At 37.5% G+C, this 25,802-nt stretch overlaps 1 protein-coding gene across 1 annotated transcript in view; it reads right to left on the minus strand.

The window, feature by feature from the left end:
* The window catches only part of LIPC (lipase C, hepatic type), a gene marked incomplete at both ends in the record, with an annotated part of 86,992 nt that overhangs the window by 50,430 nt on the left and 10,760 nt on the right, over nt 1–25,802 (minus strand). Inside the window, 1 exon segment of the mRNA XM_082322817.1 lies at nt 13,097–13,222. Within this exon segment, the coding sequence (XP_082178943.1) occupies nt 13,097–13,222 (126 nt within the window).

A 25,802-nucleotide genomic window follows, 5' to 3' on the forward strand; every position in this document is an offset into this window, starting at 1 on the left:
TTGTAGACCCAAAATAGCTGATTTTAACACATTTTCTTTCTCCCTTCTTTCAAATAAATCCTTCTAGTGCTCTGTAGCAGTGCTTTTTACTAATGAGAGCTATTGCCAGGCTTCCTTGTTATGGCACTTTGTTAGAAATGTGCCTAACATACAAAAGTGATGGCTTACTGGGCTTTCATCAGTTCTTAGCCAATTTCACAATTAGGATCAGTATTTTATTTGGAGCTCTGTGATTCAGTTCAGATCTCTCTAATTCTCAAGGGGGGTGCTGCTCGCAAGGGGAAAAATTCATTTTTCATGCAGACTTGTCTTCAAATTCCTACATAAAACGCTAACTTAAAAGAACAGTGTTGTAACTGAGATGGGGTTTGAATTATTTGTCTGTAACCTGCTAGAAAGTTTAAAATGTAGCACCACTATAATAAGTAAGACCAGATGTCTTCCTTTTCTCATTAAGATTCTGTTTAGATGTTCATAGAATTCCTTTGTTTTGGAACAATTTCATCATATCTCTGCTTCTATAGATCATTTGGTACATGATCAGACATAATTTTGCCAAAAACCTATTCACATGCAATAGACCTGTGTTTCTAAAGAGGAGCTATTTCTCTTATTCTTTAAAAAATGGTAGCAAATTCTGCACCATATTGAGTGCCCTTTAGCTGCAGGTAAAGAATTCAACAGCTTGTGGGAGTGCTAATTAGAGCTAATAATAACTTCAATGACCTGCCTTGGCTTTAAAATGCCTGACAGAAATTACCTTGTCCTTGAAGGATAGAGATTTTGTTTCTGTGCACGTGTCTGATTAGGGACACGCATGCCTTCATGTTTCTGTGTTTAGTGATCACACACAATTAACTAAGTGGGTGTTTGTGTGTGAATGAAAGAAAAGTGGGTGGTATTGGGAAATCAAGAGGAAAAAAGGCAAAGAGATCTCTCAAAAATACCACACCAGAATTCCTAAAGCTAAATAGCCTTGTTAAACCCAGAAATAATAATAGGAACACAATTAGAATAGGAATTGGATTATTCATAATTAAACCTCTTCTCTCTAATTTTTGGTACTTTTTCCATGGTTAGTTTGCTGAAATATCTACAGAGGGTCTGAGCGAAATGAAAGCTTTAATTTGAGTAAGTACCCAAAAAGCTCCGAGGTATGAGATTTTTATTCTATCTGGCTAATATGTTGTTGATGGTGCAGAAAACAATTGTATTTTCAAGGAGATTGCCCTAGACCTTTCCAATGTAAATATTATTAACACTAGCCAGAAAAAAAGAATTACAATCTTTTATGAGCTGTTGCTGGAATGATAAATTAGAGGGTTTTCTGACTTCTCTTTCTTTTGCTAAAGTGATTTCTGGAAATCAATCAATTAAATTAAAGGGGGGGGAAGTGTCTTTAAAATTTGAATAGAGACAGGAATTATAAATAAAATCACTGTAGCCATACACAGAAAAGCAAAGGTTAATTTCTGTTTTCTCCTACACAAGCATCAGTGGAGAATGCTTCACAGAAACTGCTGGAATTAACCCAAAGTTTTAATGATGTAAATGACATCAGAATCTGGTCACTGTAGTCTTTAGGATTTGAGAGGAATTTTTAGAAAAATCAATAAATTAATATGCCTGGGCTGAATGTGAGAAGCGTCTTCCACTGTTTTGTCAGCTCCAATAATGCTATTACTACTGCTTACTCCTTTGAAAACTGTACAATGTTTTAGTTTTATTTCAAATCCTATTATTCCTAAAGTAGATGATGGGAAGCCTGACAAGGTAAACTGCAATTTTTTTTTAAATTGAGGATAAAAATTTAAAATTAAAAAAAAAAAAAAAAAAAAAAGGGTGACTCAGTGATTAGGGTCTTTAGTTCCTAACTAGACATTGAGCTTCAGTGCTGCCTGAGCAACTCTAAGCAGGCTTCTTCCCCATCTTGCTGCCACCCACTTGTTCCTGACCTCCTGTAGTCCCCATCGTTGTCCCAGCACAGCTGGTCACTTAGTTGCACAGTGAACAAGATCAGGGAGCTGATCCAGCTAAAAAGTAGGATCACTAGGAAAAAATAGGATTATTTTTCAACTGGATCAGTTTCCAAGCTGTTTTGCTACAAGCAGCTATACTGGCACAATGGAGAGGTTTATGATGTACCTGCAACAGTGGCCTGAAGTTGTTAATGTTAAGTTGTTAATGTCACTAAGTGTATAATGAACTACAAACTTTCCCTTTGACTTTAAAACATCTGTCATCACTGAACACTGGTTAAGTACAAAACACAAAAATCAAGTATTTGAGGCCTTGATTTTCCCCAGAGCTGGACAGATGTGGAATGTCACCCCTTCTATTAATATGAATATTTGATTTTCTGTTAGATTCTTAATTTGGCATAACTCATGTCCTCAGTCTCAGTTTGGTTATACTGTTAAAGGGCATTCTAAAAATCAGAGAGCAAAGAATATTCACATTTGATTGCCTTATTCTGGTCAATTAGCTTGCTCAGGAACACAGTTACTTGGTCCAGAATGTCTGAAGAGCAGATCAGGAGCAATGATGTGCTGGAGTTGCAGAGTGCTAAATGCTGATCTGATACATATGTTGTGAGAAGTCCTTCTGAGCTCAGAGTACCTAGTCCCTGAACAGATGCAGTGTACCTGTCAGATGTCTAAGAATTTGGTTTCCTTCTGCACATCAGGATTATCATATTCAAAGTATCTAAAGCCAGAAGTGATTTTTTTTTTTTTTTTTAGCCAGCTTAAGAACTAACATTGATACTTCATAGATGGAAAGTAACTAATAACTTGAATATTTCTTGTAGGCCCATAAATACCAGCTCTTTGATGGTGTTCAGGGGAGTAACATTTCACTTAAATGAATGGCTAGATACATCTTAAGGCCCTGCAGGTGTCCACAATGGAATTCATTGTCTAGCACTTAATGTTTTGTAAAGATGAAGATTTTTTATGGATATACACAATCTTAATAAACTGGACTAGAAAGAAAAGGGCACAGAATCATAAGAGAAAACCCAAACAAATCTAAAGTGCAAATCCTATGAATTTACTAAAATTCCAGAGATGGGCTTGGGAGAAGGGAGGTGCAAAGATTCCTCTTGGATGGAATGTCATACTCCTGCTTTTATTTTTATTCTCTAAGAACCTCTGCAGTAATTGTGTTCATTTCTGCTACCTAAAATTCTAGATGTCAGGGTCTCTACACTCAGCAAATTACGGCATGTCCTGTCCCTACTGAAGAATACAGTGTAGTCAGCAGCCCTTCCCATTGCCACTTAATCTGCGCTATGACTTAGGTTAAAATAGCAAGCAGCACAACTCTCTGTTTTGAGAGCTGGATCAAAGGCTGTAAGTTTTGTCCATTTGCTTCAGTTAAGAATCTCCATTGCATTCCTTAGAAACTCTGACACTACCAAGCCAGAGGGTGCTGAGAGACACATTCCTTGGCTGAAGTTTCTTAGAAAAGTTACAGTTCCTTTAAATTAACATATTAAAGTAAAAGATCACATTATGATCACATAGCATGTGAGAAGGGACCAGGGCTATTAAATGACATGCAGGAGGATCATGCAGAACTCCTCTTTCCAGGAGAGTGCAGGGATTGCTATTGGGATGGAGGTAGAGTTCTGGCAGAGAGGAAAGGCACATGAAGTTTTTTGGAAAGGGTGAATCCTAAAGGTATCTGCGCCCTAGGAAAAATGTGGAAACCTCCCAATGCTCTCTGTGGGACAAACTATTTACTGGTGTAGAATGGAAGCTGAAGGTCGCCAGTTCACATGTAGTAAGCAAAACCTCATGTTTAGCATGCATTCTATGTATATTTGATGGTATTTGCAATGTTATTCATTGGCCAGAAGAATGCTTTCAGTTTTTCTTTTTTCTGTACTGACCTTGGTGTGCCCTACATGTACAGCAATATGTACAGGTCAACTGGAACCAGTTGGAATACTGTCTTTTTGGTGAAGGCAATGCCCAGATACTTTCACTGTTATATTGCAGAGTACTGTAATACACAAGCAAGCTTGGGGATAATGAAGTACTTATTACCTAGTATGAGTAAAGATGGCAGAATTGCAATCGTAGTAGTCAATGAAACACAGAAGAGCAATTTCAGCACTGCACACTGACGTATTTTGTTTAGAAATTTTTTAGAGCTTTACTGGGCAAGCTCTAGACAAAGATTTCTGATACAAACACCTCATTTTAGTATCTCAGCTTTCATGACTCTTTGTCATCTACTAAGAAAGCAATGATTTATTATGTCCCTTACAAAAAACTGTTCCCAATTAAGAGAACAAGATTTAATTTCTATTCCTAGGTAAGCAGAAGATAAGCATGATGGATAGAGAGCACAGTAGATGTTTAGATGATGTGCCAGCTGGCTTTCCATGTAGTTTCTAGCACTGCAGGAGTCCAGTCGCTAATGCTGAGTGTTTTATATTCATATTCTAAGTTGTCTTCTTTCTTTTAGGCATAGACTCTAATTTGACAACCCGCCCTGCTCATTTCTGCCCTAATGGAAAAGCAGGCCAGAGAATTAACTGCAATCTAGTCACAGTTCTCCCCATTTGTTCTGTACTCCGGAGGGAGGAATGCATCCTGTCCATTAAACTCTCTACTGCTTCTTGAAAAATATACAAAAACTGCTTTGGCGTTACTTTCAAGTGTCAGAGAAGATATTTTTCTCCTGGTTGCAGTTGATCCTTAACTTGAACAACATATTTGGGGAATCCTGCACTGATATAGTCTGTGAAAGTCTTGTTCTTGATGGTGAACCTCTACTCTAGGTCATGCTGCATCCAGGCTACTCTCATTTGCATAAGCACATGAAATGCAATTAAGGCTGCCAAGTTTCCTTGTACTTTAGCTAGGCACTGTTGTGTAGGTGGCAATTTATATGTTGTCATAGACATTAGCTATTTTAGTCAAGATCAGTTACGAAATTGTACAGAGGTCTGAAAACTGCTGACTCTAGTGAGTTGCAGAAGAGTGATATTGCAGCATTAATAGGGACTAGAGTCTAAGATTAGACATTAAAAAAGAATTTAAGTAGCTACTAAGGGCTTAATTCAATACTTGTAGAAGGCTTTTGGGATTCTTACATAATATAATTCACTAAGAAAGATGCATAGTTTACAAATCATGTATCTGGCATATAAACTGGAGGTTAAACCTTTTCCACATGTCCTAAAAACATTGCTAATTCATATTGTTGTTTCTCCCTCGCAGTTTAGGCACTGAAAGCAATATACTGCTTCAGTAATAGTAATCAACTTCAGAAATGCAGTAGCTTTCATATATGTCTGAAAATAATGATAACAATTTAAAATAGTATCCATCATTCTTACAAGTGATTGAACTTTCAAAAAAATTTCCTTGGAAGGTTGTAAGCCCTGGGGTGAAAGCACTGCCTGAATAATACAATTCAAAATATTTTGTTTGTACTGAATAAAAATTGCCCAAACAGTTTCCCCTTAAAAATAAGATCAGAGATTCTCCCATGTCCCTTCCCTTCCTATTACCAGCCCCTAAAAAGGAAACCTTGAAGGCATTGGCACTGTCATCTTAAGTTAAAAGTACAAGTGGCATAAATATGAAAACTAGCAATTCTACTTCACCAAAACACAGGCAATAATCAACTGGAAATATAACTTATCAAAATACTACCCTCTTAAATCATAAATATAATCTCTTAACATGTTTTTGTCTGAAAGCCTGTAAAATCTAATTATTAGTATTTTTATAATGACTCATAGAATTTCAATCAAAGGTCAGTTCTGGACAGGTTTTAGGCTGAAGTCATGACAATTAATTGCTTGGACAATAAATTAATTAGACAATTAATTGCCTAGTAAATAAATCAATATATTTTGATATTTTTTCAGTATAGTTTTTTTATTAATATAACTAAGGAACACACACACCCCTCCCACCCCAATTTGACAGAATCCCTAATTTGAGTCGCTTTTGGAAATGCAGATTGGCAAACATGGGGTTAAACCTTAATTGATGTCCTTCAATATCCCTTATCCCCATTGTTGCTGAAAGGGAGAAGAGTGGTGCTTGAAAGACCGAATAAAATCCTTCAGTCAGATATTACAGATTATTTTCAGACTGCCATGCGTAAAGTAGAGCCACAAGTGATTTAGTATACACAAGATTTTAAAATGAAAAATGTAATCTCAGCAGTGTTTCTATGTATTTGTTTACAAAGTTAGCATTAAGATATGGGAAAACATGCCAGTGTAGCAGAATTTTATGGGAGTTTGTCAACTCCAGAGGCAAAGCAAGATCAAGCATATGTGTATGTTTTTCTTTTTGTCCTTGGACCTCCTCTGTCATCATTTTCCCCATGGTTCAGCACCTTCCTCTGTAAGTCTCCATCATTTTCACTTACTGAGTAAAGAAATACGCAATATTAGAAAATGGTATTTGGATCAAATACTTCAAAATAGCAGAAATTTTGAGGGTTTCTCTAATAAAAAATGATCTTTCAGATGCAACATGCTGGTTTTATTTCAGAGAGCAATGTGTGTTTAAACACCTTCTCCACATATATTCAATATTTCTAGATTTCTTTTTTGTCATTTCCTTTCTTTTATTTACCTGATAATATTTGTTGCACTTGGAGCAACACCATGAAGTCTAGAGGCCAAGTAGGAGCCCAAATATAAACAGTATTGTTGGTAAAAGATTCAAATGGATTTTACTGGACTGGGCACGCAAATCAGAGAGGGCAGGAGAATGTCTATGAGCATTTTTAGGCAACAACTCTCATTTCCACAACCATGAAGAAACCATGTTGTATTAGAAGCATTTCAGCACCAGCAAAAGCTTTCATTGGCTGATCATAATGGGTATGTGTAAGGGTGTACAATCCTGTGCAGTTAACGCTTCCTGGGAATATTAGCAATTGTAACATTTTTTTAAAAATTAAAAGGAACAAGCAAGAAAGGTGTCATAATAATATAACTTAAAACCAGTGCATTTTTCTAGAAGAAAGGCTACAAAGTGTGAAAGCTGTAATTGTTTTACTTGGACCATAGATATTAAAATATTTTTTTGCAAGTATTGTAATTCACATTTGGCCTATTGCCAAAGCAGTGAACTTTATCACCCAGTCTTGGCATGGCCCCTTCTGTCTCTTTTGCCAGTTATTGCTTACGTTGCCAGGAAATCTTAATCATGCTGCTTGGAAGTGGCTGCTGGGCCATCCACCTGCTGCCAAGCTATTCCACTGTATAAGGAGTCCGACTTAGCTTCAGCAAACAGTCTCTTAGCTCTAGCTAACATATAGGAAAAAAGGTCACTGTGCTAAGGCCACCCTAGGGGACCATATGGTGTTACGAGCTACATCATCAATACTGCACTGCTGTTGATGCAACCCTATTACTAACCCTGAAGCTCCACATGGCTTGGGCATAACTATGTTTTCCAAAATGAAATGTACAATATAAACCTAGACTGAACCACAAAATAAGCAGAAAACAAAAATGTTCTCTTTAATAAGGAATGTTTTTATTGATAGTTATTTTCTATTAAAACTATACATATATATATATATATTAGAAAAACAACTATAACCACCTCTAGTTTGAGAGAAAAAGGAAGAAAATTAGTTAACCAATTAAATTACACTGCTATGTTATCAAGAAATATTCTGTATGTTGAAGTTTCTCAAATGTCATATGAGTTCAACCACTATACAGTAGTAGTCTGAAGAATGTAATGCCTAAGTGAATTACAATCCTCTGGTGAATTTAACCTCTTCATTAAGATGTTCAGTCACTTGCATTAGTAGAAATATTGAAACTTTTTTCATGCCTGGGTAGTTCCTTTGTCGATCAAGTTCCCACTATTGTCTCTTCATGGGAAAAAGCAAAGGGTCTTCAGTTAGTTAGACTACAGTTACATTTTGGACTCTGTGGTGGAAATTTCTGTCTGAAATTATATTTGTAGATTTTTCCAGGTGCCGGAAGGAAGAATAACTGTTTTAGAAATTTTGGTAGAATTCTAAGATTCCTGAGAGCATCGCAAATGCTGTGTACACATACAGTATTTCTGAAACACAGCCACTCAGAAAGTGCCAGCAAATACATTTGTAGAACTTTTCCTAATAATAGCATAACATAGATCATTAGTGTAACTGGTTAGTACCCTAACATCTGAACTTTCAACTTCCAGGACTTCTTGGACCAATATTTCAGTATGTCATAAAATTTAGCTTCTGAATCCCTGTTTAAAAGATCTAACTAGAAGTGACCTGAATTTCAAGGTCAATGGTGATGCACAAACTCCGTTGAAGTAAATTAGAAATATTAATGTTTTTTAGTCTTGTTTGCATAGGCTGTAATCATGGTGTATTTGTGCATATGAAGAATGGGGAGAGAAAGATAATAATTCTTTTCAGTGATTTTTTGGAGCCAATTTAAATCCAACTTTATAGAGAGAAAGAGATATCAAATATTAAATTCCTACATGTTTTCTGAAAATCAACAGCTGGATAGACAAGAGAGACCCTTGAGGCAACGCATTTTCTATTGCATTTACATAGGGTTCAAGTAAACCTTTAATTCTAGCACTGTGCTTATCCATAAAGCTTAGCTGTTACCTTGCACTCTGGCTGTCATTTGGAGACACCCAACTGCTCATCAGACAGGGAAACTCAGAGAGGAGTGGCTTGTGCTTGAGTTCAACTCATGCAGGCATTGTGGATGCAATTAACTCAAACCATTTTATCCCCAGAATTTGATGTTTGAGCACCAATATCAAACACAGGAGAGCAGCAGCTTTCACCTTGGTGCAGTGAGCAGCCCTGGGCCAGTCACTACCTGATCCATGAGCCTGTCTGCACTAGCTGGTCAATGGACACAAGCATAGCCCTGAAACAGTCACAGCATGTGTGCAAAGCAAGGGGAAAAAAAGGCTAGGTAGCAGACACGAGGAGGTGACAGTAGTGCAGGGCTGGGGGGAGAGACCATGGAGTGGATCTCAGACTGTGGCAGGTCCTAGCAAGGGGTCTGTAAGGTACACGAGCAAGCTAGAGTGTGCTGGGACATCTATGGGTACCATGGGGGCACTAAGTCATGGGGTAATTCAGGAATATAGACATGCTGTAGAGATGGGGAGAAGGAACTGAAAACCTTGGGACAGGAATGTCATGGAAGCACAGCTGGAGTTTAGGACATGAGGAGTTTAGGATATGTAGGATCTAAGTGATTGGAAACCACACTTAGTTCTGCTGCTCATCTGCAACTCAGCCACCCATCAAATCATGGTTTGTAAGTAGTGCATAATTTATGAGATACTTAATTTGTCTACCTGAGGAAAGTGGAAGGCTGAGTGTGTTCCAGTTGAGTTTGAACTTGTCGTTGCACATTTTAGCCAAGGAGTTTCAATCAGAGGAACAGATTACTGTGCCATCCTGTCCCATGAAAGGAACTGAGTTTGCTGTCTTAGCTTTCTGTCTGTGCTGGAAAACTATAATTTTCTCTCAAACTAGAAGTAAGACTGGATTACTAGTATCCTGTGAGCTTGTTGGCTTTAGTCTGTGTTCTTCTGTCATTTAGTACAAATCCAAATCACACAGAATTAATGGAAAGTTAAGGCACAGATTATTATTACACTGAATATGCTTCAAGGAATTAAAAGGAAAGTCTTCTCTGCATTTTTTAGTATTTATTGTAGACTTTAAACAAATGTTAGATAGCGAAAGTAATATTCACCTTCAATGTCAATAATCTCATCATCTTAGCAGACTTTAGTTCTCTATCTCTGCAGTTTAAATGGCTTTTGAATCTTCTATGTTTCTTGCATTTTTAGTAGTTTTTCAGCTTCAGGTAGAAATGATTGTTTTGGTAGTTTTTCAGATCTGATATGATATACTCCATGTATACTGCATTTTATTGAGGAATTTTCTCTAGGCTTTGGAGGATTTGATATACCCAACACATCTTTTATGTCTCCATAATATGATTGGGGAATAAAGAAAACAACTGTTATTCAAATTTCTGGATAATCCATTCCCATGGTCTATGTTCTAATCTTAAGGTGTTAGCACTGTAATGTAAAACATAGCAGAATTGGATGACAACTAAGATGTTACCTTCTTTATTGGGCAAAAAATGTCCAGCTCAACTGCCAGCTGTGAGACTGTCAAGTAAAAAGTGCTAGCTCAACAGCATGCATTTTCATGTCAACTACTGAATAATTCTGCTCTACACAATGAAGTGGAATAATGGAATTTATTCCCACCTAGTTTTACGTTTCCAGAAGAATCAAAATAAGTAAGAGCTTATGTTGAAATATTTTTCGCATGCTTTTAGAAAGAATCATCTTGGCTCAACTTCAGGGATGTTATTTTTAGATGTTTGTTTTTGTGATTTATTTCCTGCTATATAAATGCACAAGAAAACCATGGCATTTCAGAAACTCTGTGGCTTTTTAAGAATAACCTCTCTGTGTGTTTTAAATGTGATGTTGTGTTTGCTTGGTAATGCAGTCCATCTTACTCTGCATAATTAAGTATAAAATAAGAACCTATAATAGGTATTTATGTACATAACTCAAACAAAAGGATTTACATACACCTATCTACAGTGATTTACCTGCTGCAGTCTAATTCCAATAAATCCTTTTTTGTAATGTAATTTCTTTTACTGTGTAGGTGGATAGAATGATACAGAGAAAATTGAAGCAGAGAGTCATTTATTTGCTGGGTACAAATAAATGAGAAGGATTTTTACACAGTGATATTGCTCTTTTAGAGGATGGTTCCCTTATAGGCAATTGCTTGTTCTAAAATTACATGCCAGACACTCAGCTTTGAGAAGACTTTGTAGCTCCTTATAGTTATACTGTTCATTGGTGCAGTTCCTGCTAAAGCAAGAACAAGCAGACTCCAAGGTAGAAGGATATTCAGGTAAAATATATGCTATGCTCACTGAATGCTGCCTCCACTTGACAGCGTTAAAAGGCCTCTCATGTAGGGCTAAAAACTTCACTGCCCTTCCTTAGTGAGGATTAATGCTTTATTTCCATTTGCATATGCCATTGTGGCAAACGGATTTGTCTCACTGAGAAGTGAAATGAAGAAAAAGACTCCTTGAGGTTACTAGGTGTAGCTGACACACGGGAGCTGATTTGGGGAAAGACAGAACTAGCTGAGCTGAACTGACAAATCAAATGGTAACAGAAATAAGGCAAAGTTTTGAGAACAGGGAATTGCATTATTTTCTGGACAGAGCTGGCATGGTTGAGGTTGGATTGGGGAAGGAGAACAAGGGAGTGAAAGGTGCAGAAATATACATTAATGTAAGCGGATAGTTGGAATTACAGTCGCACTGATTTAAAACTGACAGGAGATGAGGGTCTGAGTTCAATGTAATGGAATACCAGGGCCTTTAACCTTGTAATTACTCCCTGCAGTAGATCTAGTTAGGCTGTGGATAGCCTCTAGAAGAAAACACAGTAGATTTTTTTGCATTTTTAGAAATGTACCTGCTCTGCTGCTTAAATAAGTTTCTCGCTTCAACATACTAAGAACTAAGCATATCTGCTAGTGCTAATATGACATGTGACCTGTCTTTTGTGGCCCACAAGCAAGGTTTTAATCTGCAGAAGCAACGAGCAAACAAGTGAAGTCCGCTGACATAGGCGTACTAGGTCATGAGGGGAAAGGGGGTTGGAGAGAGTGCAGTGACTGACCTTGCTATAAATGGTGCTACAGATAGTGGGGGTAGGAAAATGTGAGCTGGCATAAGGCAAGACCCATGACTGTAAAAGAATGAGGATGCAGTGACTTCCTCTCTCTGCCTTGGCATTGTATCTAAGGTGAACTAAACTTTAAACACACAGTGGAGTCTGGATAGATCTGGGCAAAGATGATGTGAGAAGCCTCAAACTAAAATTAGTGCTCTGATTTTTGGTTCTCTCAAAAATACAGAATTTGATCAAGGTTTCTAAATAGCTTGCTAAGGTTCAGCAACTGTTAAGGATGTACAGGCCTTGCTGCCTGGTAAACCAAGCCAAGTTATGGAATTAATTGAAATTTACTGTTCTCATCGTGTTTTAATTAAAGGATTTTATATTGTTCAAAATGAAACCTAAGAGGAAGTTTAATGTACAGAATCAAAGAAAGGTGGTCCTGCCTCCTGTAGATTGAAATCACTGTGCCTATTATATATAAAGCATTTTTATAGCAAATGGTTTCTAAAACTGTTAATACAAATTAACATAAATGCAAAACACTGCTACTGGAAGAGGCCATGCTTCTGTGAATGTGCATATCTTGCTTTATTTTCAGCTAAGGAGAAAGCTACATTTATCCCCTCCAGACTTAGAGTATTAGAAATGCAGTTAGATAAGAAGGAAAACTAATGCTGGGTATGTATGGCTCAGCGATGAAGGCAAACATGGAATTGTCTTTGTCAATCACATTAGAGAGGTTTTAAGAAATGCAGTTGTGTGATGCACTGTCATACTCAACAGTCACACAGATACTGACATAATGTGCAGTGTCACAAATGCATAGAAAATGGTTGTACCATCATGTAAATTATAAAGATCCTCCACAGTACTTCTCTACAAAACATACTGCAGAGGTATCTCTTTTGCTCAAAGACATTCATCACACTTGAAGTGAAAGGCAGCCTACATTAGGCAACTCAAAATGAAAGCTTAAATACTGTCAGATAGCTAGAAATTTTTATTCATAGTAGGAGACTGAATCTATTTTATAGAATACTTCTAGCCCAAGAAGATTATAACTGATATCAGTTCAGTGTATATTTTCAAACTAATACATTTTTAAATTAGCTTCAGCAGAAGTTTTGTTAAAGGTCAGATTACCTTAAGTCTATAGTCTCAGAATGTATAGATTTCCACTGAGAAGTGTTTGTTGTAATTACAAACAACTACATTTTCCAATAAACACAGACAGTTATAAATGCCATATTTTAAGGGAACATAACACAAAAAAAACCCCAAACCCTGACATGTTGATGACCAGACAGTCAATACTACTTAATTTTTATAATGTAAACATTTTAAAAAAAGTTAACGATCACTATTTATGTTTGATAGGATATTACCTTTTTTCTTTCCTCCATATGTATTTGCTGATGTGATGATACAGGAAAGCAACAAAAATGAGAGAAGTTGCAAACTTTTCATTTCTTCTTTCTCTGAATGAGAGTTGGGGAATGCACGGCTAAATTCTGCCAAGAGATGGGAAAAGGAGAGAATTATCAATGCTTTGCAAGAGACTCTTTGCCCATTAATCATTAACCTTGAATTCTCCTGTCCACTGCTCCAGTCTTTCCTTTTATGGAAGTGAAAATGGAATTTGCCTGTTTCCAACCTCTTCTTTTTATTTCATGCCAGTTGTGGCAGAAATAATTTGGAACTGGATCCTCCTACCTTGCTCAACAGTGCTCAGCTCTGAACACGGCAGACTTGAGGGTGTTTATTCTCTGAAATACTGCTAAAGGCCTTGGGTGACCAGCTCAAATTTGGTTGGTCAACAGCTCAGTCTGAACACATTGCAAAATAATTGTAAGAGCTGAAGGTTAATCTAAATATTTCATTAACATAGACAATTCCCGGTAAGGGAAACATCAAAATTCTACATATAATAACCCCTTCTCTTATTTCAGTTATAAAATTGGTACAAGATTTGGGATAATCACAAAATGTTTCCTTTCAAACTAAGTGAACAATTTTTATCGGAAAAGAAATTTACTAACGAAGCACAATTAACCAACGTCTCTCTCCACTTCCAGTAAAATAATTATAAGGAAGTGTATGTAGTAAATGTAGGAGTCATTTCAGAGAAAAAGTTACTACTAATATGGTATGTTTTGTATTGGAAATCAAAGCAGAATCTTAATTAGAGCAGTGCGTGTAAATGCCACAATGAATAGGTGTGTACTGCAAAGTGTGACAGGGCAAAAAATACGCTTGGATGGGCAGCAAGTATTAGCACTAAGTAGGATCTCACACATCAGCAGGACCAACTACTGTCCTCTGGGCCTTGTTAGCATCAGTCTGGAGCATCACAGTTTTCCCACATCAGTCAGTGTTCTCGAGACATACTCTAGCTCATTTTAAAGGAACTAAGTGCCAATTATGATGTAGCCATGGCAGCACAGGCCTTAGCATGGGCTGCAAACCGACCCGCATTCCCACTAATTGTTGGATTGCCAGATTATGTGGGTTAATGTTGCCAACTTCCATCACTACCTGCATACCTGAGCTAGTATATAATTAGATAGGTAGGTCTATACTATACCTTGCTTGCATGCTTTGACAGCATTGTGGAATTTTCCTTAGAAAGAGGCCTCTGGCACAGTAAACTTTCTTCCAGATTCTGAATGATTAAGAAGCCCTCAGGTGCTCGAGAGGGGGTGATAGTGTAAATTCTTTGCTAAACTTAGTTTGTTAAGGATTTGCTGTTAATAATAGCAAATAGAGACAATATTTTAAGAACTCTTAAAACTATCTGTGTCAGACTAAATGACTGAAACAGAGCTTGTAAACTTGAAAAAGTATATTTTGAGTATTCAGTGACTCCCAGATTTTTTATGAAGCCTCTTATCATAATTAGTAAATCTAGCATGTGTGAAATGATAGCCATACCATGCCAGCCTGAGGAATTTTTCATTGTTCTGTTGTTTTTATAATTAAGAACTATTTTAAAGTGTCCCAGCTAAAAGATTTTTCTCTCTAAAAATTTCTCTCTAAAAGATTTTTCTCTCTAAAAGAGTAAGTCTCATAGGACCCATATGCCATAGCAGAACTGGTATGTTAGACAACAACAAAAAGTATTCTCAGCAGGGAAACTGCTGTCATGTTTGATGCATTGTTTTGGCATACAAGAGCATGCTTCATGGAGAGTCGCCCATGGTGCTGGATGTTGCATGAATAAAGGAGAAAAATACAGATTACTTCCTTTCCCTGCTCACTCCAAAGAGCTTTGAGTCTAGGATACAGCAGACAGCTAGAAAACTCTATAAGCAATCTCTAAGGTCATACCAGTCACCACAGTTGGCACTAATCTTGGCACACCAACATCTAAAGAGTTGTCGAGACTGATCATAGAATCATGGAATGGTTTGGGTTGGAAGGGACCTTACAGATTATCTAGTTCCAACCCCTTTGCAATGGGCAGGGACACCTTCCACTAGACCAGGTTGCTCAAAGCCCCACCCAGCCTGGCCTTGAACACTTCCAGGGATGGGGCATCCACAGCTTCCCTGGGCAACCTGTTCCAGTGCCTCATGCTCATGGTGAAGAAACTGATTGATCAGTGTGTGTGTGTGTGTGGTGTGTGAGAAGTATATTAATAAAGAGGGAGTACAGAATCTGAGGTGATATGATCAAAATGACTGGCTGATAAATATTCTTCACAGCAGTATTTTCAATGGATGTGAGCAAGAAAAGGATTTGCAGTAATTGAGACAGGAGATAGAATTTGGACAAGAATTTAAGCTGTGATGGTGGACAGGAAATGCTGTATTTTAGCAAAGTTAACACTAGTGGAAATTACTGGTGTGATTTAGCACAGCCTTGCAGTGAACTTAGAAAAACGTAAGCTGAAGATGATGTGAAGATTACAGAACTGACTGACAGGTTGAATGGTGATACTAGCCACAGTATTCAAGAAAGTAGAGAGCATTTACGGCAGAAAGATTATAAGCTCTATTTTCTGCAGAGAGGAATTTTTCTGGAACAGGGTGGTAGATCTGTCAGGTACAGAACAGGCTGTTGGATCTTTGTGAGGAGATTGCCTGGAAATAAAGACTATAGGGATCAGTGGGTTTACTTCTCACTAGAGAACCCATGTAGGGAACCAGAATGGCATTATGAGCATCTTATGAAGGATTGCTTAAAGTAGTAAGAGGAAAACTGAGAAAAGAAGGAGTTGCAAAAGGAGGAGGAACCTGCCTTCCTCCCTGCTATCTGCATCACTTCATTTGGCAATCCTGTGTCAGTCATTGCTAGTATTAATTTGTCTTTTCAGTGTTGACAGAATATCAGCAATAATGGTGAGAGAGCTAAGCAGTGTTGTGGGAATAATTGTACAGCATTTGAACGAGAGATTACACAGTGCGTATTCAAGATGAGTTTATGTAGCACGAAATTGCATGCTATGGCACATTAGTCCACAGAGGGCAGATGCGATTGTGTTCTGGAGGAAGGAGCTGCTCCCAATGGCCTCTATAGCATTGTCACACAATGTGTTTTCAGAGTGTGGTTTGTTTTGTTTGGTTTTTTTTTTTTTCCCTAGGTCTCTTCTCCATTTGACTTACATGAGTAATTCCAATTACCTTTATTATCTACTCATAAAGAAAAGAATGGCTCTCCTGCAATGTAATGAATGTTAGAGATAGAAGACTCCTGATAAATAATTTTCCTGTGAATCCAAATATTGAAATCATAACCTTTGCCATCTTCAACAAGTTTATCTGCTCACTTGGTGAAGTTAACTACTTTGCTTGAGCTGCTCTCTCTCAGTTCAGTTAATTGTTATGTTTGTGTAACATATATAGTATTCTACGAATATGTAACCCAATTGTTCTAGGAATTGGTTCCTCATATAAAAAGTATAACAAGTAAGAGACTTTGGTACATTATGAGAATAGAAAAAATGGAGACAGGTATTTGTCAGAAGGAACTGTGCAATAGCTACTCAGAGATACTTGCCACATGTTGCATCACGTCCTGAAATGGCTTTTTTTCAGCCACATTTGAATCTGTATGATGTGCAGTGAGTGGGAGCTGCAATATTCTGGGTGAAAATCATTGCAGAATAAAGAGGATCCTCTGAAAAAAAGAGGATGCTCTGGGTCTTCATATTAGTCCACTGGTCAATCATAGAGAATTCTGTCTGAATTAAACTGGATACTTCTGAGACACTAATAGTTGTCTGCTGGTCTGCCAGGGCAATATGAACTGTAAAACTGCTCTGCTACAGTTCTGTACCACTGGCAATGACAAAATTTCCAACAGCTGAATGCAACACAGGTACTAGAAAATCAGTGAACAGAAATCTCAGGGACTATAAAGAAAGCTGAGAGATTGATGTAGGAAAATGACACCTCAAATATGCAGGCTACATTATGTCCTGATGTGACTTTCAAGAGTGAGTAGAAGGTTTATTCTTTAGAGTTGAGTATGTTTGTTACTCATACCCTGGATAAGGCAAGTGGATAGTTTGGTATTTGCAAAAACCTTGATTCTTAAAAAAATGTTTAAAATTAAGTTCTTAAATTTAAGGTTTAAATATATGAACGATAAAATTTAAAGGATCCATTATAAACAAGTAGTTATTCTTCTACCAAGCGAGTAGACCTGATCTTTCTTTTCCATAACACCCAGCATTTGCACATCACTTCATTTTCCACATTGAAATCACTCATACTTACTATAGTGATCTGGATTTTTTTTTAATACTAAATTTAAAAATAGATAATCCAAACTGCTTTTCTGTGGAACAGATAGAACACATATTTTGTATTGCATGGAGGCTAGTGCTTTGCTACTTTACATGAAATAAAACCTTTTCTTAAACACACAGCATCCAAAAACAAATTTCTAGCTTATATTGCTGTGTTTATATCTAGTTTGCATATACAGTAAGAGGGCTTGATAACCTTCTCTCTTCTGCTAGAGATGCTGCTTGTACAACATATACCCAGGAGGTATACTCTTAATCAGAATCCCCATCTGCTTCTTGGCTAATGTTCCAATTATAGTTAGACCTCTTGCACATATTCACATCTATAATAAAATTGATGGTTTCACTATTGAGAAGCAGCATGTGACTAATGGTGCACTGTACCATGCAAGCTTTTGCTTAAATATATCATTCTAATCAAGTTAAATAAAGGAACACAGAGCAGAAATTTGTCAGGCATACAGTCTTGTTTTTTTCCTGAGACCACACTGTTCATCAAGATGGTTTTCAATCACCTGAAGACCAATAACACTGTAGTACAAGATGTTCTTTCAGGTTTAGAAGAGATTTTATGGGCCAGAACTTCAGCTGGCATAAATTGGCTTCTGTGCAGCTATAATGATTTTCACCAGCTGAGGATCCACCCTGTGTTCCTATAATTACCCACTGGCATCTGAAAAAAGATTCATGTGATGGTTATGCTAATACATCTGAGGTTATAGAGCAAGAAAATTTTTATGTGGTTGAATTTTTAATGCAGTTTTTTAATCCAGAATTTATTCTGCCTGTTTCATTTTTCCTAGGATTTTTTAATATCAAATAACTCTGAAGAGACATTTTTAGATGGACTTTTGTGTTTGGATTCATGGCCTATGTCAAACATACAGCAGCTGCACATGAGTCTGAAACTTCCTTTACAGCAATAGCTATTGAGCCATCAGACTTTTCAGTATTAAATTCACAATTAAATAATTGATCAGCAAACTTTGTTTTCTGATATGAAATAAAACCACTCATTTGCATAAGCATAGACTTGTGAAATACGAGTTTCTTCTGCAAGATGCATTTTATACTCTGTAGCCCCTGATAAGATAGTCTTCTTCCAGGACTCATCACCCAGAATATTGTCTGACTTTCCTTGAATGCACAGCTGGGACTAGGAATTGCATTCTTCCAATTTTAAGTTTTCTTGCAAGTTTAACACATTCTGTATATGTGTGCCTTTTAATAATTTTTAAAATACACTCCACTGAATAGTTTGTGTTATAAACAGCTGTAAACAAAGAAGAGAATCCAAATACAATTTCCAAGCATAAATATAATTGTACAGTAAGTGGGTCATCTGCTCCTACTTCCAACTTTTAAAAAAAGGCATTTTTTAGCTTGTTTCCTTCAGTGTTAGCCTAGTGCTTTTTGTAACAACAATGCATTACTTGTTTAGTTGCCTTAGAGGAATGCTATTTCTTGGCTTATGTGTCTGTCTGTCTTCCTCATGGGTACACTGTGTTCACTTGGGGTATGTCTCTGAAAGCCTAACAAATCAGAAAAGCACAGATTAGATGAACCAAATAAAAGGGGAGAACAAATCCCAGTAAATCTGGGCTGCCCATGCTCTTGCATTGTGTGTAGAATATTGTGTGCTTGCATATTACTCCTGCCTTTAAAATAGGTAAGGAGCTGGCCTGCTCCCTGACTTTCATTACAATTAGTTCTATTCTTCAGTAGATTGGGCTAAATTTCTGCATGGTTGTACACTACTGGGAAGGGTAACACAGCTGCAGACCTTTTTTCCACCTGCATTCTGTCTTATTTTGGATTTTCACTGTTGTCTGTGGCCTATTTCGGGGTGATTGTATGGCCTGTAAAATTTTGCATTGAGTTTATCATTGTTAAAGCAGATTTTTCATGGAGCTGTGATCTGTAACATGTAGGAAAGCTTCCATGAATCAGTACGGCAGTGTCAATACTGTAAAGAATAGATGTGCTTTTGGAAACACCAGCATGCCCGCTGAGGACATTCACCTTTATGGGGCTGTGTAAGAAACAGCTAAACACGTGCAACAAACCTCATTGGAAGACTGAGACCCAACCCAACCTCCTTTCCACCCCCACCCCAGGGACTGAGCTTTATGGTTTTAAGCAAAAACAACACAAGTGCAATGCCTTTTGAAGCTGCCTTGCTTGTTCACCTCCCTCACATCAAACAGAAGCACATCTGGAAGAGATGAATACATGGTAAAACCAACAATGCTCTCTCCCTTCCCTTTCTAGGTACTGTACTCAGGAGGGAGACTTTTTAACAGCAAATAGAAAGCAGATTTGTTTCTGAAATTGATTGATGGTTCTTATGAATAAAGAAGACAGCAAGAACAAGACAACTAGGGCTTATTGTAGGCAACATATTTGAAGAGGATACACTTGAAAGCACTTAAAACAAAAGGCAGAGAACCATGCCAAAATAAAGGAACTTGAAAGACATTAAACATTCAAGTGCTGATTGATGATGACTCTTAGGAGTTAACAGGCTCACAAGAGCAAAACGAGGATCTCTGTGGAGTTGCTGTCACTGAAATTGAGTCTTTATAAAAAGGGAATAACAAACAGACAAGAAAGCTGAAAGAAGAAGAACAACATTAAAATACACAGAGTAGACACAAACAAATAGATCTGAACAATAAAACAAAAATGTCTTTGACAATAAGTAAAAACAATGAGAAACACAAACCTGTTATCTGAATAGATAAAAGTCTTCACAGCATAGCCAGACTATTCAATAGTAAAGAATATTTCCAGGCAATCATTTCTTCTGTACCCACTGACTGCATGATTTTCAACACCTCTGTCGGAAACAAGTGGTTCTGGCCACCAGAGCCAGGAGGCACTTTCAGGGGCAATACTGAAGGTCTAGGTTAAAAGAAAAAAAAAAGGATAGGGGAAGGGGGGACCTTTTCTTGCAACATCCTTTGGTCCTTTTTCACCTACCCACATGCTAGTGTCTCCTTGCTCTGACTCGGGAGCTAGCATGTTTTGGCTTTCTGCATTGCAATGTTGTAGTCTTTATTAGTGAGTGTAAAGAATGGGAGGATGAGGAAGTGTGGTGAGGGAAGCAGACTGTTTGAGGTGGTTAATTATCGACCCCAAATGTTTTGCTTGTTCCAGGGCCTGAAACAGCTCTTGCTAGTCTTAGCAGAACTTAGATGCTGGATTAGGTAGACCCTTAGATCTGATGTATTGTGGCTGTTCCTACACTTCTACAAGATTAGAGAAGATTATAGGATATCAAACTGTCTTACTTGAGGGACGAAGAAGCCTTAAATACTTTGAACATCAGTTAGGATAAACATACATTTAAAATCTTCTCCAAACTTTCTGAAAATTCGGTCTGAAAAATTGCCTGAAAATATTTTCAGGAGCTTTGCCTTCCAAAAATGTCTGGAGCTAGGCAGAAGAAAGGAGCAGTAAAACAATATTGCAAGTATTTAACCTTTTTGAACCTTAACATTTCAACTTAGGTTCATGTTCTGTTTGGCATATAGGTTTGAATCAGTTTTACCAATCTTAATTGATTTGGGACAAGCAATGTGATCTTTTTAATGGGATTTATATCATCAGATTTTGTAATCAGCTGCATGCTTTTATTCCTTGGCAATTCCGCAGGTGTAACAAGGGCATTTGAAAGTTCAGTGTGGCTTCTCAGTCTGCTTACTGCTGTGGTGATGGGAGATGTGGTCCTTGGGATTGGATTTTGTCAGGGTTATGCTGGTTGCAAGCTTGTCTGGAAAATGCGCAAGCTTATTCTTATTTCCTATGCTAGGATGAACATATCTAAAACTTTCTGGTTTATTTCTAAAGGTAGGGCTATAAAACCAGCATGGAATTACCTTTTATCCCAAGCAACCGAAAGTGTTCTGCAGATCGACACCATTAAATAACACGACTGTCAGATTGTAGCTTGTAATAAGCAGTGTATTATCTGCAGATTATGTTTTAGGCCCCTGAGAGAATGTGTAGGAAAAGCTTTTGCCAGGTGTAAGCCATGGATCATTTGTCACTCTCTGACACTGAAGAATCTCAGACTCCTTCATGAGCACCAAACTTCTTTGAAATTGAAAACTATATACACCCCAGCCACTTAAAATACAAGTTGATATCTTAAAAAAGACCAAATGTTCCTCTAGGTAGGAATGGTTAACTACATTTTTGCATGTCTGGCTGAGTAATACATATGCTCAATATACAGTAGTGAGTAAAATGTCACAGATTAAGCTGGAGGAGGATGGCCTGGGAGTATTTCCCCGCATATGCCCTGTGAGGATAATCCCAGTTCAATTCACAAGAAAACAGCTAAAAAGGCAGAGAAGTCCTTAGACAAAGACTTTGGCAGAACCCTTCAGACAATGGAAGATGCTTCTAGCTAGTTCCTAGCTAATCTGTGCAGTCAGGTTGCCTTCCCATTCTCTCCCTCCTGGCTGCTGGGTGGGGGGATGCTGTTGTTCCCTTCAGTCCCACAACAGTTTTCTTTATTCTTTATTGGAAACAGATTTCATCTAACAAAAGAAAGGACTACATGCAGAAAATGCATGCCTCGTTGTTCTTCTTGGCAGGGCAGAAGAAGGTAGGAAGGGGTTATTTGAAGAGGTATGGTAGATATTTTACTGAGTTCATTTGAGAAAAAAGTTTCCTAGAGACAGCTGTTCCTCTTTGAAGATTTCCCCCTGTATGTTGTACTACCTAAAATTCAGTGCTGAATGATCCATTGCTTATTTCAGTGACAATTGTATGTAGGAAATTAGCTTGCTCGGGAGATAATTTAAGCAACGGGGAAGTTCAGCTGTGGTGCTACAGAATGGTAAAAGAATCGTTGACTTTGTTCACATAAATAGAAATGAATGTAGCCTACTAGAAAGAATTGAAATACTTATTTCTCTTTTAGTGCTGGAACTGCAAATCTTTGACTTCTGGATTAACCATAGGATAATTGATTAAGTACATTGACATTCCAGAGTCCATAGTTGTTGAAATGATTCACAGCAACAAATCAGGATTAGACTTGAAGTGACTGTGACCATGAACTCAAACAATTTCTTGGTAGTGTCCTGTAAATACTGATGTTCCACAACTTAAATGAGAAATGGGAAGAGCTATTAAACACTAAATTTAGATGTTTCCTGTTATAACAGATTAGTAAAATTTCAGTATTCAGTGGGCAAAATTTCAGTATTCAATCCATCTGTGGTATTCATTTTTAGCATTGTGGAATAGACCAAAAGAGCAGGCATGCAATTAAAAAGAAACGCCACTAGGGTGTTTTCTCTGGCTCCGCTTTCTTTTTTTCTAACTGTGTTCCTTCATTTGTATGTGGAGACATTTTATGGGGGGCAACATGGGTAAGACAAAGCTAGTTCTCCATCTGGGAGTCACAGTTATTGCAGCCAAGTGCACTGCAAACAAGCCCTTGAGCATATGCTACATACATAAGTGCTAATTGAGAAAGTCTGATGATGTCAGTTGTGTAACAATAATATACTTTGCCAAATGACCGTTTTGTGCTTGTGGCTTTTAAGTAGGTCTGGTTCAACAAAGTGCTTGAGAGGTGCCTTTACTTTGAAGAGGAAGCTGAGCAAAAGGCAAGCTGTGCTGAGTGACTGGATGAGCACTGTGGGAGTAACAAGGTCAATAACCAAGAGAGTTGCCACAGCCCCATTCAAATAAAATGGTGGTAAAGCTCATCTTTCAGTAACTTGATTGGGAGATAAAAGAGGAGAAGGAAGCAAGCATAACAGTGGCTCTGCCCATAACATGCATTGCAAACACATACACAATTTGCTGTGAAACCCAACTTCTCAAGTTTCTTTCATGCATATTTATTCAGGGTTGAATGTCAGCCTTCATTTCTCACTCACATACATACAGGTGTTGGATATATGACATTAAAGACCTGAGATCTGGGGATTACTTAAATTTTTATTTTCTTTCTGTTTTCTTCTATACTTCAGCATGAGTTTCACCAGGAAAGGAAATTCTGTTTGCAGAAGTCCATAATGCCTTCTGAGACAGAACAATATCTAGTACAATATTAAAAGACAGGGGTACAGTATCCTGTAAAAGTGACTTGAGAGCTCAGAAACTTTCTTTAAAGTAAGAGAGATACTTAAAATTTTGTCCTGCGTAGTTATTGAAAAGAATTTTAAAGCCCTGATCAAGAATTACAAGTACCAAGCTAAGAAGTAGACTTCTGATGCTGCAACTGCACATTTTTACAGTGAGGGGAATACCAGGGTTCTGTCGTCCGCTGGGGGAATACCTTACTACCCCCAAGTACCTCTGCTTTGGCTCAAGTGCTGAGACTCTATATGAGAAGTCAGACTAAGATGTCATAATGGTTCCTTTCATCCTGAACAATTCAACCATCTTTCAGAGACAGACCAGGATGTAGTCACAAAATGTATCCCTAATGTAAGCTGCAGTTCATTGACCCTCCATTCTTCCAAGTGTTAAAGTGCATGAATACAATTTATTTTCTATTCTTGAAGGCTGAGAGTTACTTAAAAGCTCTAGGACATGATTTAATTGGAAAACTACCATTTCATTTTGATTTTGGAGTTTTTGTTTTTCTACTAGAGTGTCATTTAGGTGTTTCTTTTCTGAACACTAAGAACATGTCCCTGGGTATGACCATAGCTGTATCACCGTGGCTGACGCTGGAAAAAGGATAAGGTTAGAGACAGTTTTCAGTCCTTTTTTGGTCTTCAGAGACTTGATTCATCCAAATACTTTAATCATAGAGTGATTTCTAAGAAATTCAATTAAATCTCTTCCTTAGGAGTAGGTATCTACTTAAAAACTGCTCCTTTGGGATTTCCTCGTAAAGGTCTATTTTTGAGATACAGATTCTGCTGTCAGGTACACTAGTGTAATTCAGAGTTGTTTCACCATAGCAGATGGATTTGTATTCGTGATGCTGACAGCAGAGGTTGTCCCAGATTTTAATCTAATACTGAGATGATTACCTTCATCTCCCTCTGTCACGTCACTTTGCACAATGTTGTCATAAAGCTGTTGTGACTAGCGACGGACATACGTTCCTAGTATGGGATGATTCTGCACTGGTGCAAAGCCATTGATACAAGGTGCAGTAAGTTTTTGCTATTGTTACCTTTCTTGTAAATAGTGACAGGAAAGAGGAATCTGACCTGTTCTCCAGAAACATGGTTTAAAAATTCAGTCCAGCTACAGCAGATCATCAAGGACTGTTGTTATGCATTTAAAAAAAAAAAAAAAAAAAATTAATGACCAAATCTAATAGCATGACAGTAAGTACTGTAGTTTCTAGCTGTTTTGTCTTTGCTTTTGTTCTGTTTCCAATACTCTGTGCTGCTGAGAATTAATTCTGTCTTTCTTCCTGTGTCTTTATCTATTGGCAATTCTCTCCCTTGTTCTTTACTTCCTCCCTGATACTGGTGAGCCATGGTTCACTCACCTGACTATGAGGTTTTCAAGCAATCTATGTATGTCTCCTGCTGACTGTAGTATTGTTTACTGTTAAAAAGAATTCACTTTAGAAAGATAATGTATGGCATCCCGTGCAGCATCAGGCAAAGCTGGTAAAAATTACCCCCAAAGCAGGTGTATTTAATGCCACCATTAATATTGCTTACAGATTGGAAAATGAAAAAGCAAGGAAAAGTAGCCTTTTGCTTTCTCAAGCTGTTTTCTTTGAACAATTTTTTTGTCTGTTAAGAAATGTCTTTAAACAATTCCACAACATTCAGCTTAAAAACATAAGCAGTAACATTGTATCTAGTGTTTAAAATATGACACTAAGAACCAGGTGTTTGGATCTGGTTTCTTTCTATGTCCTTAGTTTCCCATTAGCTCAGTGGTAATTCACTCAACTTTCTGCTGGCTCAGGTGCCCCATTTGCTAAAGGGAGTTTAATAGTACTTATTTTTCTGGAGTGTGGTGAGGCTTTATGAACCCTCTGTAAATGATATTGTATTTTCTGGAGGAAAGGTGCTATATAAGTCAAAGTAATAGTTTTGTATCTAATTGAATACTTCAATCTAACAGATGGGAGCAAAGCTTAAGAAAAATGTTGAACATGTTTTTTCCCTTGCATATTTCTGCTATTTTTATATCTCAGAACTCACTTTGAAATGAATGCCTGTTAAACGAACATAAATGTTAATACATTTTCCCACGCACAGTTATATGTTCCCACATCAAAAACTTTAACTTTGAATTTATTGTTTTTAGACCACAGACATTACCAAGGCAGGCTGTAAATGCAGGGAGGCAAACAGGCATTCCGTGTGCCATTTGGCTGTAGCTCAGCTTTG

This window comes from Platalea leucorodia (assembly GCF_965183815.1).
Source record: "Platalea leucorodia genome assembly, chromosome: 9".
Classification (NCBI taxonomy): Eukaryota; Metazoa; Chordata; class Aves; order Pelecaniformes; family Threskiornithidae; genus Platalea; species Platalea leucorodia.